Genomic DNA, 15447 nt, shown 5'->3' on the forward strand with positions numbered 1-15447 from the left:
CTGTGACCAGGTTCTTAAGTGGAAAAGTTTGTAAGAGGAAGCAATTTTTCCCATAGGAATCAATGTAAAAGCAAATGATGTGTATGAATGGGGAAACCACAGGGAGGGTGGAGATTCCTAAAGAGGCCCCACGGAGGCTTCTCTCCGCCTTTTCCGGCCCTGTTTCCTCCCAGGACATTCCTAGCGAGGCCCCATAGAGGCTTCTCTCCACCTTTTCCGGCCCTGTTTCCTCCCAGGAGATTCCTAGAGAGGCCCCATGGAGGCTTCTCCCTGCCTGTATAGTCTGGAGAACAGAAGGGAAAGGGGGGACATGATTGAAACATTTAAATATGTTAAAGGGTTAAATAAGGTTCAGGAGGGAAGTGTCTTTAATAGGAAAGTGAACACAAGAACAAGGGGGCACAATCTGAGGTTAGCTGGGGGAAAGATCAAAAGCAACGTGAGAAAATATCATTTTACTGAAAGAGTAGTAGATGCTTGGAACAAACTTCCAGCAGACGTGGTTAGTAAATTCACAGTAACTGAATTTAAGCATGCCTAGGATAAATATAGATCCATCCTGTTGGGCTGTCGATCCATTAGATCTTTTTTGTGGATGCTTTTTATCAAGTGGAATCCATTCTATGACTCCTTTAGTCCACTTGCCATCAATTCTTGCCATGTGACCAGCCCATTTCCAAGATAAAATACAGGAAATAGTAAAAGGGCAGACTAGATGGACCATGAAGTCTTTTTCTGCCATCAGTCTAAGTTTCTATGTCTCAACAATCTTTTTGTGATGTGGCGACCAAAATTGAATGCAGTACTCCAGGTGTCTTACTCATTATATCCTGTTGCTTGCATTTGCCTTATATTGATTATATTCTCATATTATATTGCATTTGCCTTATTTTGATTTTAATATGATATGGTCACTCTTGTGCGGGATGCAGCTGACTTCAACTCCCTCTACTGCTTCTTCTGTATTAGTAAGAATTAGGTCCAGTATAGCTTTTCCTCTAGTTCCCTCTCTACCTTTTGGAAGACACATTTGTCAACTAAGTTGCTTAGAATCATCATTCTAGGCCTTATCTATCACAGTGATGGCGAACCTATGGCACGGGTGCCACAGGTGGCACGCGGCGCCATATCTGCTGGCACGCAAGCTGTTACCCTAGCTCAGCTCCAACATGCATGGGTGTGCCAGGCAGCTGATTTTTGGCTTGCATAGAGGCTCTGGAGGGGCATTTTTGGCTTCCAGAGGGCCTCCAGGAGGATGGGGGAGAGTGTTTTTAGCCTCCTCTGGCTCCAGGGAAGCACTTGGAGCCTGGGCAGGGTGAAACACGAGCCTATTGGGCCCACCTGAATTTGGGAAATAGGCCATTTCTGGCCTCCAGAGGGCCTCCAAGTGGCGGGGGAAGCTGTTTTCGCTTTCCCCAGGCGTTGAATTATAGGTGTGGACACTCACATAGGCACGATAGTGTGCAAACACACTCTTTCGGCACCCGAGGAAAAAAAGGTTCACCGTCACTGATCTATCAACTGCAGGATGGAGGCCTTTTCTGCATGACGGGCTACAAGAATGGTGGAAGGTCTTAAGCATAAAACGTATCAGGAAAGACTTCATGAACTCAATCTGTATAGTCTGGAGGACAGAAGGAAAAGGGGGGGACATGATCGAAACATTTAAATATGTTAAAGGGTTAAATAAGGTCCAGGAGGGAAGTGTTTTTAATAGGAAAGTGAACACAAGAACAAGGGGACACAATCTGAAGTTAGTTGGGGGAAAGATCCAAAACATTGTGAGAAAATATTATTTTACTGAAAGAGTAGTAGATCCTTGGAACAAACTTCCAGCAGCCGTTGTTGGTAAATCCACAGTAACCGAATTTAAACATGCCTGGGATAAACATATATCCATCCTAAGATAAAATACAGAAAATAGTATAAGGGCAGACTAGATGGATCATGATGTCTTTTTTTGCCGTCAGTCTTCTATGTTTCTATGTTTCTAATCTCATTGCTCCAAGTAAAGAAATGAACCAGACCATATATGGGAAACCTTCCAAAGTAATTTAGATGACCTCTTCTCCCTTAACTATACAAACAAGGTGGTCCCTGATTTAACTGGTTTATTTCAATTGGGAATACAGTGGTACCTCTACTTACTAACTTAATTCGTTCTGTGACCAGGTTCTTAAGTAAAAAAGTTTGCAAGAGGAAGCAATTTTTCCCATAGGAATCAATGTAAAAGCAAATAATGCGTACGATTGAGGAAACCACAGGGAGGGTGGAGGCCCTGTTTCCTCCCAGGAGATTCCTAGAGAGGCCCCACGGAGGCTTCTCCCTGCCTTTTCCGGCCCGGTTTCCTCCCAGGACATTCCTAGAGAGGCCCCATGGAGGCTTCTCCCTGCCTTTTCTGGTTACATATCTCTGCATTCTCCTCAATTTCAGAAGCTCAGGTTTGTAAGTAGAAAATGATTCTTAAGAAGAGGCAACCAATATAGTTTTGAGCTTTCTGTTGGGCTGTCGATCCATCTTGTTTTAGACCTTTTTTGTGGATGCTTTTTAACAAGTGGAATCCATTCTATGACTCCTTTAGTCCACTTGCCATCAATTCTTGCCATGTGACCAGCCCATTTCATTTTATCTCTCCGTGACTCTTTGTGTGCCACTTATAGCTTTATCAGTTGTGAGGTTAGTATCCCATGTTTCGCTGGCATAGGTTTGAACACGTAGCACACACTGATAGAGAAAACATTTCTTTTCAGGCACAGAGGGAAAGTTATTGTTGAAAACGGTGCTTAGCTTGACGAATGCCAGCCACAGTTGGCAAAAATTGGCCATTCATTTTCCTTAGCTAAAAACATCCAATAATTTATTGGAGTTTTCAGAAGTTGATGCATAACACGTTTGCTTTTCTTAAGCAGGTCTTTTCCTTCAAAGGCGTAGAAACATAGAAGTCTGACGGCAGAAAAAGACCTCATGGTCCATCTAGTCTGTCCTTATACTATTTTCTGTATTCTATCTTAGGATGGATATATGTTTATCCCAGGCATGTTTAAATTCAGTTACTGTGGATTTATCCACCACGTCTGCTGGAAGTTTGTTCCAAGGATCTACTACTCTTTCAGTAAAATAATATTTTCTCACGTTGCTTTTGATCTTTCCCCCAACTAACTTCAGATTGTGTCCCCTTGTTCTTGTGTTCACTTTCCTATTAAACACACTTCCCTCCTGGACCTTATTTAACCCTTTAACATATTTAAATGTTTCGATCATGTCCCCCCTTTTCCTTCTGTCCTCCAGACTATACAGATTGAGTTCATGAAGTCTTTCCTGATACCTTTTGTGTTTCGTCTCCATGACATGAAGTTTGTTCTGGAATTCAACAATATTGACGACCCATAGATGCCAGGAAAGAGTTTTTGTTTTCTGTAGTTCTCTGCTGCCATCTAAGGATTGTCTACATTTGTATTGGTTTACAAGAAGCTCTAAACTTGACATCGCTCCTATTCCTTGGCTGGGATGCAGAGGTTAAGAAATTTTTTAACGTGCTTGTTAATTTACCATCTATATGTCACTAGGGTAATCTAGATGAAACATAGCTACATATTGGAGCATATTCTTTCTGAAGAATTATTTGCATTACACCTTATGCTTTCTAAGACAAATGTTTAATTAAAAGTCCAGTCTTTCTGGAATTTCTGGAATTAGCGGCTAGAGAAAAATCTGACCCTTTTATTATTATTATTATTTATTAGATTTGTATGCCGCCGCCCCTCTCCGAAGATGGAAGGCAGTTCTGATTCTCCTCTGAAGTCTGTGTCGGTCTTGTTGGGTTGCAGAACCAAACCAGACAGTTATAGAGATGCAGATGACAGACTCAATGATTCCTCTGTAGAACTGAATCAGCAGCTCCTTGGTCAGTTTGAGCTTCCTGAGCTGGCGCAGAAAGAACATTCTTTGTTGTGCTTTTTTGATGATGTTTTTGATGTTAGGTGACCATTTTAGGTCTTGAGCTATGATAGAACCTAGAAATTTGAAGGTCTCCACTGTTGATACTGTGTTGATTACATGACTATTACCATCATTCACTGAAGAAGACTTCGAGAATATTATGGGCTTTATTGTTGCTTGGCATTACTGTGTAAAGGTCTTTGTTTTCAGCAGTGCTTCAGAGGTGTCCATCATTTGCCAATCTCAGTACTTTAAAATCCTCCCACGTCTCGGGTGGCAACAGAGGCTTTTTACTCTCAGAGGTTGGTGGTGGTGAGAGTTACCCTGGACCATTGCTACAGCAACAGGGAGGTCAATGGCTTTCATGAATGGGAGTTTAGAAAGTTGAATTTTAATTGGTGGAGCTTGAAAAGGATTAAAAAGCTTGGCTTCAGTTTTGTTAATTAGCTGGACGTGGAAAGCTCATGGTGGGTTTAGCTCTGCAAATGCTACAAGCCAATTAATGCTGGGATTAGTAGAACTGAGATTTTAGCCCTAAATAGCCAAGGGGGTCTGGGGTTAACTAACGGGTTCCCCAGCCATTCTGATAGGAGCAGAAGGGCAAGTCTTCTCTTCCTGCTATTGGACACAGAGAAGAAATCAAAAACAGCCCCTGAGCTGCCCTAGGAATCACCGCTTGCTGATTGATTGATTGATTGATTGATTGATTGATTGATTGATTGATTGATTGATTGGATTTGTATGCCGCCCCTTTCCGTAGACTCGGGGCGGCTCACAACACAATAAAACAGTTCATGACAAATCTAATAATTTACAATTTAAAATTAAAATAGTTAAAAAACCCCATTTTTAAGCAGACATACCTACAAACATACCATACATAAATTATATAGGCCCGGGGGAGATATCTCAGTTCCCCCATGCCTGACGACAAAGGTGGGTTTTAAGGAGTTTACGAAAGGCCCAAGGAGGGTAGGGGCAGTTCTAATCTCTGGGGGGAGCTGGTTCCAGAGAGTCGGGGCCGCCACAGAGAAGGCTCTTCCCCTGGGGCCCGCCAACCGACATTGTTTAGTTGACGGGACCCGGAGAAGGCCCACTCGGTCGCTGGGATTCGTGCAGCAGAAGACGGTCTCGGAGATAGTCTGGTCCGATGCCATGAAGGACTTTATAGGTCATAACCAACACTTTGAATTGTGACCGGAAACTGATCAGCAACCAATGCAGACTGCGGAGTGTTGGTGTGACATGGGCATACCTGGGGAAGCCCATGACTGCTCTCGCAGCTGCATTCTGCACGATCTGAAGTTTCCGAACACTTTTTAAAGGTAGCCCCATGTAGTGATCCTGATTTTTACAGCCTCATCACAGCCCCACTTACTTCTGGGAAGAAATGGGGCAAGAATGAGGTGCCCCTTCCGTTCAGCCAATCCGGCAACTGATTTTGACAGGACCACCTGTTTTTTTTTGTTTTTTAACTTTTTCTTAAAAAATAGAAACATAGAAGATTAATGGCAGAAAAAAAACACATGGTCCATCTAGTCTGCCCTTATACTATTTCCTGTATTTTATCTTAGGATATATATATGTTTATCCCAGGAATGTTTAAATTCAGTTACTGTGAATTTAGCAGTCTGCTGGAAGTTTGTTCCAAGCATCTACTACTCTTTCAGTAAAATAATATTTTCTCACGTTGCTTCTGATCTTTCCCCCAACTAACTTCAGATTGTTGCCCCTTGTTCCTCTGTTCACTTTCCTATTAAAAACACTTCCCTCCTGAACTTTATTTAACCCTTTAACATATTTAAATGTTTAGATCTTGTGCCCCCTTTCCCTTCTCTCCTTCAGACTATATAGATTGAGTTCATGAAGTCTTTCCCGATAAGTTTTATGCTTAAGACCCTCCACCATTTTTGCAGCCCATCTTTGGACCCGTTCAATTTTACCAATATCTTTTTGTAGGTGAGGTCTCCAGAACTGAACACAGGATTCCAAATATTCTTTAAAGCATGAGTCTCCAACCTTGTCAACTTTAAGACTTGTGGACTTCAGCTCCCAGAATTCTCCAGCATTCTGGCTGAGGAATTCTGGGAATTGAAGTCCACAAGTCTTAAAGTTGCCAAGGTTCGAGACTCATGCTTTTAAAGGGTAAGAAGGGGGGGGGATAATCACTCAGCCATCTTTGCAAGTACTTGAACAGTATCAGAAATGTCTGGTTCTTGTTTGATCCGGACATTGTGGATTATATGCTGTTGATTTACCGGATAAGTAACAGGTACTCCTGGTGTGATTGGATGGTCTGATTGAGTAATATATAGGGTTTTTAGCTGTAGTTTTTTAATGTATAGTGATCCCTCGAGTTTCGCGATCTCGATCTTTGCGAAACGCTATATCGCGATTTTTCCACCCGATGACGTCACTCCCTTCCTTTCTTTCTCATCTTTCTTTCTCTCTCTCTTTCTCTATTTTGCTTCTTCCTCTCTCACACTCTCTTCCTCCCTCTCTCATCTCTTTCTTTCCTTCTCTCTCTTTCTCTATCTCTCCCCCTCTTGCTCTCGAGCGGCGGGCGGCACCCAGGGAAGGTTCCTTCGGCTGCCCAGCAGCTGATCTGCTCGGCAGTGCAGTAGCAGTGAGGAGCCGAAGATGGGGTTTCCCCTTTGCGTGGGCAACGGGGAAACCCCATCTTCGGCTCCTCGCTGCTACTGCGCTGCCGAGCAGATCAGCTGCTGGGCGGCCGAAGGAACCTTCCCTGGGTCTTCAACTCCCAGAATTCCCCGCCGCCCACGCAAAGGGGAAACCCCGATCGTGCACCGAGCGGCGGAAAAGCGGCGGGCGGAAAAGCGGCGGACAAGCGGCAGGCGGACAAGCGGCGGGCGGAAAAGCGGCGGGCAGGCGGGCAGGCAGGCGGCTCCTCAGCTGTTGGGCGGCGGAAGGAACCTTCCCTGGGTCTTCCCAGGTGCGGAAGTAAAAACACCATCTGCCCATGCGCGGCCATGGAAAAAGGGGTGCGCATGCGCAGATGGTGTTTTTACTTCCGCACCACTACATTGCGAAAAATCGAGTATCGCGAGGGGTCTTGGAACGTAACCCTCGCGATACTTGAGGGATCACTGTATTAGATTTGTTTTGTACGCTTTGTTTCTATATATATTCTGTGAGCCGCCCCGAGTTTTCGGAGAAAGGCGGCATACAAATCTAATTAATAATAATAATAATCTTATTTATTTATTTATTTATTTGATTTTTATAATAATAATAATAATTTATTTGTTTGTTTGTTTGTTTGTTTTTTATGCTGCCCTTCTCCTTAGACTCAGGGCGGCTTACAACATGTTAGCAATAGCCCTTTTTAACAGAGCTAGGCTATTGCCCCAACAATCCAGGTCCTCATTTTACCCACCTCGAAAGGATGGAAGGGTGAGTCAGCCTTGAGCCGGTGATGAGATTTGAACTGCTGACCTTCAGATCTACAGTCAGCTTCAGTGGCCTGCAGTACAGCAACCTGCTGCGCCACCCCGGCTCATAATAATAATAATAATAATAATAATAATAATAATAATAATAATAATAATAATAATAACAACAACAACAACAACAACAACCACAACAACAACAATAATAATAACAACAACAATAACAATCCATTTGAATCAACTGAGTTTTTGACATGTACCTAATAATTGGCATTATTTATCGGCTGTGCTCACACATATTAAAAAAAATAAGTAAAAAAGCTATATGAATTCCATTTGAGTTTTGATTTTGGCTACAAAGATCATGGAAACAGTATAGACTCATACCCTGGTTATCTGAAACGTGTTGTGTAGTTAGTCTGTGGTGTTACGTGATTCAAAGATATTTTTTCATGAGCAGAACCAACTTTGAAATTTATTTATTTATTTATTGGATTTGTATGCCGCCCCTTTCCGGAGACTCGGGGCGGCTAACAGCAATAAAGCAGTGTACAATAGTAGTCTGATGTTAGAAATAATTAAAAGCCCATTAATATAAAAAAAACCCCAAAACATACATACATACCATGCATAGAATTGTAAAGGCCTAGGGAGAAGAGGGTCTCAATTCCCCCATGCCTGACGGCAGAGGTGGGTTTTAAGCAGCTTACGAAAGGCAAGGAGGGTGGGGGCAATTCTAATTTTGGGGGGGGGGAGTTGGTTCCAGAGGGCCGGGGCCACCACAGAGAAGGCTCTTCCCCTGGGTCCCGCCAAGCGACATTCTTTAGTTGACGGGACCCGGAGAAGATCCACTCTGTGGGACCTAACTGGTCGCTGGGATTCGTGCAGCAGAAGGCGGTCCCTGAGATATTGATTTGGCAAAGATATTTTAGGATATGTAATGTTTCTTTTTTTTTCATTTTTTCCCTGTGTCTCCCATTTGAACACAGTGAAGGTGACTGGGAACTGCATTGCTAGGAAGTGTGTATCCTCTGCTCTTTCCAGCCTCAGTTGGCCTTGTTTGTTTTTAGCAATCTTGCCAACAAGCCAACTTGGCCGTATAATGCCATGGTGACACCCCATTCATTATGTGGTCTCCATCTGGATCAATTATATTACCAAATAAGGGAAGAAAATGGATGCATTTTATATTTGTTCCAAGTTAAACATTATGCAAATACGCTTCCAAGCATTACAAATAGACATTTGTATATTAGGTTGAATAATTTTCATATATTAAACTGGAAGGGATATCTAGACAGTGAATAAGAGTCACAGTCTGGAAAATTTCCTATAAAATTAATTACGTTTAGCTTCATATTGCTAATATAAAGAGCCACGGGTAATGAAGATACAATTCATTTTTACATAATTTTGCCTGTTTGCTTCAGTAAATTTCCTTAGATCGCTGTTTAAAAATAGGAGTAGCTGTCTCTCTCTTGATATTAATATCTTTGGACAGAATAAAAAGAGTTCTCTATATGGCCTCTTCAGGACAATCCAGTAGTGTCAAACTTGGGCCAATCTGATCCTTTAGGAAGGAAAGGCCTTCAGTTCCATTTGGTTAATTCCATTTGTTCGGAAACTTCAGATCATGCAGAACGTAGCCGCAAGAGCCGTCATGGGGCTTCCAAGATTCACCCACGTTTCTTCAACACTCCATGGCTTGCATTGGCTGCCGATCAGTTTCCAGTCACAATTCAAAGTGTTGGTCATGACCTTTAAAGCCCTACATGGCATGGGACCAGATTACCTCCAGAACCGCCTGCTACCGCACGAATCCCAGCGACCGATAAGGTCCCACAGAGTTGGCCTTCTCCGGGTCCCGTCGACTAAACAATGTCGTTTGGCGGGCCCCAGGGGAAGAGCCTTCTCTGTGGCAGCCCTGGCCCTCTGGAACCAACTCCCCCCGGAGATTAGAACTGCCCCCACCCTCCCTGTCTTTCGTAAACTACTCAAGACTCATTTATGCCGCCAGGCATGGGGGAGTTAAGATATTCCTTCCCCCTAGGCCATTACAAGTTATGCATGGTATGTTTGTGTGTATGTTTGGTTTTATTATAAGGGTTTTTAGTTGTTTTATTAATTGGATTTCTACATGCTGGTTTTATCATTGTTGTTAGCCGCCCCGAGTCTGCGGAGAGGGGCGGCATACAAATCCAATAAATGATAATAATAAATAATAATAATTAAAGCAGAGGTTGGCAACCTTAAACACTCAAAGAGCCATTTGGACCCATTTCCCAGAGAAAACAAAACACTGGGAGCCACAAAATCCAGGTGGGCATGACCATCTCAATGTCGCTTACTGCCACCGAATCACATGAACACACCACCAGCCATGCCTGTCCAGGTTTTGTGGCTCTCTATATTTTCTTTTTCTATGGGAAAGTTTCATCTCCTGTCACTACCCTGTTTCCCCGAAAATAAGATGTACCCCGAAAGTAAGGCATGTCAGAGGTTTTGCAGAATTTGCTAATATAAGGCACCCCCAAAAAATTAGGCGTAGTCAAGTTTACACACGGTACGGTGGAAAAACATACGGCACCATTCAAAGCTGTTCATAGTGGTACCGTAATAATGTGGCGTCCCCTGCTGGCCCCTTCCATCGCTCTATACCGTCCAGTACAGCAGACACAGTCTGCTGCTGTCTCACCGCCATTACAGTCTCCACTACAGTGCGTAGACTGTAGTTCCTCTGGTGGCCGGAAGCTGCAATAGCGGGAGTATACTGTTGTACCATATAAGTGCAGTCGTTTGTGTGTTGTTGCCATACTGACAGGTACCGTACCGTAATCAGTGTACCGTACAGTACACTTTCTTTGGAGGTGTTAGCTTTTCTGCCTGTGAATTTGTCTTATTTGAGAAATATAAGGCACCCCCCGAAAATAAGACGTAGCACAACTATTGGAGCAAAAATTAATATAAGACAGTGTCTTATTTTTGGGGAAACACGGTATACAGTTGAGGAAAGCCTCGCCTTCAATCTCGAAACGGTCAAGAAATTCTCGGGTGGCACTGACTGTTGATTTTGTGCCCTTTAATAAGCATCTTGGTCACCCATCGCAGCAGCGTTCATGCCCTTAGCATTCAGGTAGCGTATTACAGCGCACACTTCACACTTGGAAGGAAGCGGAATGAGGACGCTCATGTCTAACCATCACCACAATGCCAGTCGATGATCTACTGACCCCTGGCATTGCTCGTTTGCTTCCGCTGGCTTCCCATTACACAATAGTTACAGGAAGCTGCGAACATTCCTCGCAAGAGCTACATGCCTTGTAAACTTACTTTCCGGATAATCCTCGTAGATGTCATCATTTTTCCATTGTTGTGGCTTTCCAATATATTTCTCACTGCATGTAAATATTCTAATCCTGTTAATCCCTTCTGTTTTCCAAGGTTTTGTTGTATCTGACTGGCTGCAACCAACCCCAAAACTCCCTATTAAATATTTATATTCCAAAAATATCTTTTTGGTTATTTGGAAAAAAAATAATGAAATCAACTTAGAAATCTTGAGCAGTCAGTCTTTTCATTTTTATTAATTATCATAAAGAACAGAAAAGACAGACATACATTTAACATATACAGGGGCTACTATTGCCCCACTCAGAGTAGAAGTCTTTCTAATACAGAAAAGGAATACGCTAAAATTTGCAAAATCAATACAATAGTTAGAATGAAAAGAATTTTTTTTTGTTTTTATATCATTCAACCATCAATAATAATAGTTATAGAAGGATAAGCAGTTTTTATACATTTTACTTTGTGTTCAAGTCATTTAGTGTTTTTTTATTTAACCATAGATAAATCTTTTCCCAAATATTATAAAAGTCAGATTCTTCTTGATTATTTAACCGCCTTGTCATTATATCCATTTCAGCACATTCTATAATTTTCCTTATTACATCATCCTCCGTAGGGATGTCTTCTCCTTTCCAATTTTGTGCATATACTATCCTAGCCGCTGCCCAGATGTGAGTTATTAAATAAAAAATGTCTTTTTTATATTTTTGGTTTGTTATACCTACCTAATAAAAAAAATTCTGGAGTTTTCTTTATCTCCTGTAGGGTAATTTCTTTTATCCACTTTTCTATTTTATTCCAATATGATTTAGCTTTATGGCAAGTCCACCACTGGTGATAATAGGAACCTATTTCTCGTTTACATTTCCAACAGTTTGGGGACATATTAGGGAACATCTTGGCAATTTTTCCGGGCTTGGGCTCTTAAGTAGAAAATGGTTCTTGAGAAGAGGCAAAAAAATCTTGAACACCCGGTTCTTATGTAGAAAAGTTCTTAAGTAGAGGCGTTCTTAGGTAGAGGTACCACTGTACAGTACTTATTTTGATGGTGTTGTAGCTTTTTATATTTTACCGTTTAAAAAGAAAGTAAGCATGAAGGATTGAGTGTTTGTCTGTGTCTTTGAATAAATAAGAGCTGTAGTATTAAGGAGGTGAAACGTAAATTCTTTTAAATCTACAGTACTTTTTCCTGATCTAAATTGCCCGTAGCAGTGCTGTTTGTAATAAGGAAGTGGTGCTGAGTGAAATAGCAGCTTTGACTTTGGGAAAACGGCAGCAAGCAACGAAAGAAGAGGCTGCACCCAGTTCTCATCTCACTCTCCATGATTGACCTTCTTATTCTTAATTCCAGTTTACTTGCTCCTTAGGTCTGAATGAGGATGCCCCAACTCAGTTCAGTCCATATTGATCTATATTGAACACTCCAGGTTGCCTCTCCAGCCGCAAGGCAACGTTGCTCCATTGCTTATTTCGTCACAACGAATATTTTAATAATATTTCAGCTACAACGTTAAGGATGGGAATTTCGAAAAGCAATTACAGTGATACCTTGTCTTACAAACTTAATTGGTTCCGGGACGAGGCTCTTAAGGTGAAAAGTTTGTAAGATGAAACAATGTTTCCCATAGGAATCAATGGAAAAGCAATTAATGCGTGCAAGCCCAAAATTCACCCCTTTTGCCAGCCAAACGCCCGCTTTTGCACTGCTAGGATTACCCTGAGGCTCCCCTCCATGGGAAACCCCACCTCCGGACTTCTGTGTTTTTGCGATGCAGCAGGGGAATCCCAGCAGGGGAATCCCACCATCGCAAAAACAAGCGCTTTGCTGGCAATGGAAGTCCAGAGGTGGGGTTTCCCAGTGAAGGGAGCATTAGTGAAATCGCAGCATCGCAAAAACACCTAAGTCCTCAAAACCCCACCTCCGGACCTCTGTGTTTTTGCGATGCTGCGATTTCACTGAGGCTCCCCTCGCTGGGAAACCCCACCTCCAGACTTCCGTTGCCAACGAAGCGCCAGTTTTTGCACTGCTGGGATTTCCCTGCAGCATCACAAAACACGGAAGTCCAGAGGTGGGGTTTCCCATGGAGGGGAGCCTCAGGGGAATCCCAGCAGTGCAAAAACGGGTGCTTCGCTGGCAACGGAGGTCTGGAGACGGGGCATCCCAGCGGCGGTAGTGGGTTTGTAAAGTGAAAATAGTTTGTAAGAAGAGGCAAAAAAATCTTAAACCCCGGGTTTGTATCTTGATAAGTTTGTAAGATGAGGCATCACTGTAGTTCCAAAAGAAGGGAAAATATTAGTTAAAGGTGCTGCAAGTTTTTTTCCTGTTAAAAGTTGAACATACCTCTGAAAAGTGTAAACGTTGCCTCTTTCCTTGTCTTTCTTTGCAGTGCGGCTCCACGAGAGTATTTCCGAAGAAGGTTTCCATTACCTTGTGTTTGATCTGTAAGTCTGCTTTATTTGGTTTTGATCTTTGATCATTGAAAAGTATGTAAGGCTTGCAAGCATTCCCCCCCTCCCTTCAGAGGTGGGCTTCCCATAATTTCCCTATATATATATATATATTTCATTGTCACCATATTTCATTATCAGCAAAAAAATATGCTTTATATATATGTAGGTGTAACATATTTTTGCTGATAAGGAAAAGGAAGGGAGACTAGTGTAGATCTATTTCAGGCTTATTTGCCTTCATCGGGTAGCCACACCCTTACTATGATTTGAACCTGGGGCTCTACCATCTCCTGTATCAGCTTGTACCAGGGAAGGATTATGTGTGACTTTTTGTTGAGTCACCCTGGTATATAGAAGCATCACAGCTTCCTACCTACCTACCTACCTACCTACCTATCTATACCTATCTATTTATACCTATCTATCTATCTATCTATCTATCTATCTACCTATCTATACCTACCTACCTACCTATCTATACCTATCTATCTATCTATCTATCTATCTATCTATCTATCTATACCTATCTATCTATCTACCTACCTATCTATCTATCTATCTATCTATCTATCTATCTATCTATCTATCCCTATCTATCTATCTATCCCTATCTATCTATCTATACCTACCTACCTACCTATCTATACCTACCTACCTACCTATCTATCTATCTATATCTATCTAATTTTTATACCACCCTTCTCCTTAGACTCAGGGCGGCTTACAACATGTTAGCAATAGCATTTCTTAACAGAGCCAGCATATTACTCCCAACAATCCGTGTCCTCATTTTACCCACCTCGGAAGGATGGAAGGCTGAGTCAACCTTCAGCCGGTGATGAGATTTGAACCTCTGACCTACAGATCTACAGTCAGCTTCAGTGGCCTGCAGTACAGCACTCTACTTGCTGCGCCACCCCGGCTCTTGCTTTTTGCCTCTCGGCCCCATCTGGGGCCATATTCCAAGACAGATAAGCTTTTTATAGTCGACAGCTGTAATCTATAAGTGTAACATATTTTTGCGGATAATGAAAAGGAAGGGAGACTACTATAGATCTCTTTCAGGATTGTTTGCCTTCATCAGGTAGCCATACCCATACTGGAATTTGAACCTGGGGCTCTGCCTTGTAAGGCAGTGGCCTTACCCTCTGGGCTACAGCATATACAGTGATCCCTCGATCATCGCGAGGGTTCCGTTCCAGGACCCCTCGCGATGATCGATTTGTCGCGAAGTAGCGGTGCGGAAGTAAAAACACCATCTGCGCATGCGCAGATGGTGTTTTTATTTCCACAGCAGCAGCGAGGAGCCGAAGATTGGGTTTCCCCGCCGCCTCGCTGCTGCTGCTTGTCCGCGCGCGTGCCGCCCGCCCCCCGCGCTGTTGCTGGGGCCGCTTCTCAGCTGAGAAGCGGCCCTGGGGTTTCCTCCGCGCGCGCGCGTGCTGCCCACCCCCCGCGCTGTTGCTGGGGCCGCTTCTCAGCTGAGAAGCGGCCCTGGGGTTTCCTCCGCGCGCGCGCGTGCTGCCCACCCCCCGCGCTGTTGCTGGGGCCGCTTCTCAGCTGAGAAGCAGCCCTGGGGTTTCCTCCGCGCGCGCGCGTGCTGCCCACCCCCCGCGCTGTTGCTGGGGCCACTTCTCAGCTGAGAAGCGGCCCTGGGGTTTCCTCCGCGCGCGCGCGTGCTGCCCACCCCCCGCGCTGTTGCTGGGGCCGCTTCTCAGCTGAGAAGCGGCCCTGGGGTTTCCTCCGCGCGCGCGCGTGCTGCCCACCCCCCGCGCTGTTGCTGGGGCCGCTTCTCAGCTGAGAAGCGGCCCTGGGGTTTCCTCCGCGCGCGCGCGTGCTGCCCACCCCCCGCGCTGTTGCTGGGGCCGCTTCTCAGCTGAGAAGCAGCCCTGGGGTTTCCTCCGCGCGCGCGCGTGCTGCCCACCCCCCGCGCTGTTGCTGGGGCCGCTTCTCAGCTGAGAAGCGGCCCTGGGGTTTCCTCCGCGCGCGCGCGTGCTGCCCACCCCCCGCGCTGTTGCTGGGGCCGCTTCTCAGCTGAGAAGCGGCCCTGGGGTTTCCCCGCGCGTGTGCCGCCCACCCGCCCACGCCGTTGCTCGCGCCTTACCGGGGCAAGAGGGGGAAGACCCAGGGAAGCCTCTGCCCGGCGGGGAAACTCCACCATCTACGCATGCGTGGAAGGGCACGCATGCGCAGATGGTGGAGTTTACTTCCGGGTTGAAAACTCGCGATATAGCGTTTAGCGAACATCGAGATCGCGAAACTCGAGGGATCACTGTATATCTATCCTAGTTTCTCTTAATTT

At 44.3% G+C, this 15447-nt stretch overlaps 1 protein-coding gene across 10 annotated transcripts in view; it reads left to right on the top strand.

Annotated features, from left to right (window-relative positions):
• The window catches only part of CAMK2G (calcium/calmodulin dependent protein kinase II gamma), a 323775-nt gene that overhangs the window by 169314 nt on the left and 139014 nt on the right, over positions 1-15447 (top strand). For all 10 annotated transcript variants that reach the window (XM_070752089.1, XM_070752091.1, XM_070752093.1 and 7 more), the window contains exon 4: positions 13085-13139. In XM_070752089.1, the coding sequence (XP_070608190.1) occupies positions 13085-13139 (55 nt within the window). The remainder of the gene's footprint in view (positions 1-13084; positions 13140-15447) is intronic.

Source organism: Erythrolamprus reginae, chromosome 5 (genome assembly GCF_031021105.1).
Source record: "Erythrolamprus reginae isolate rEryReg1 chromosome 5, rEryReg1.hap1, whole genome shotgun sequence".
Classification (NCBI taxonomy): Eukaryota; Metazoa; Chordata; class Lepidosauria; order Squamata; family Dipsadidae; genus Erythrolamprus; species Erythrolamprus reginae.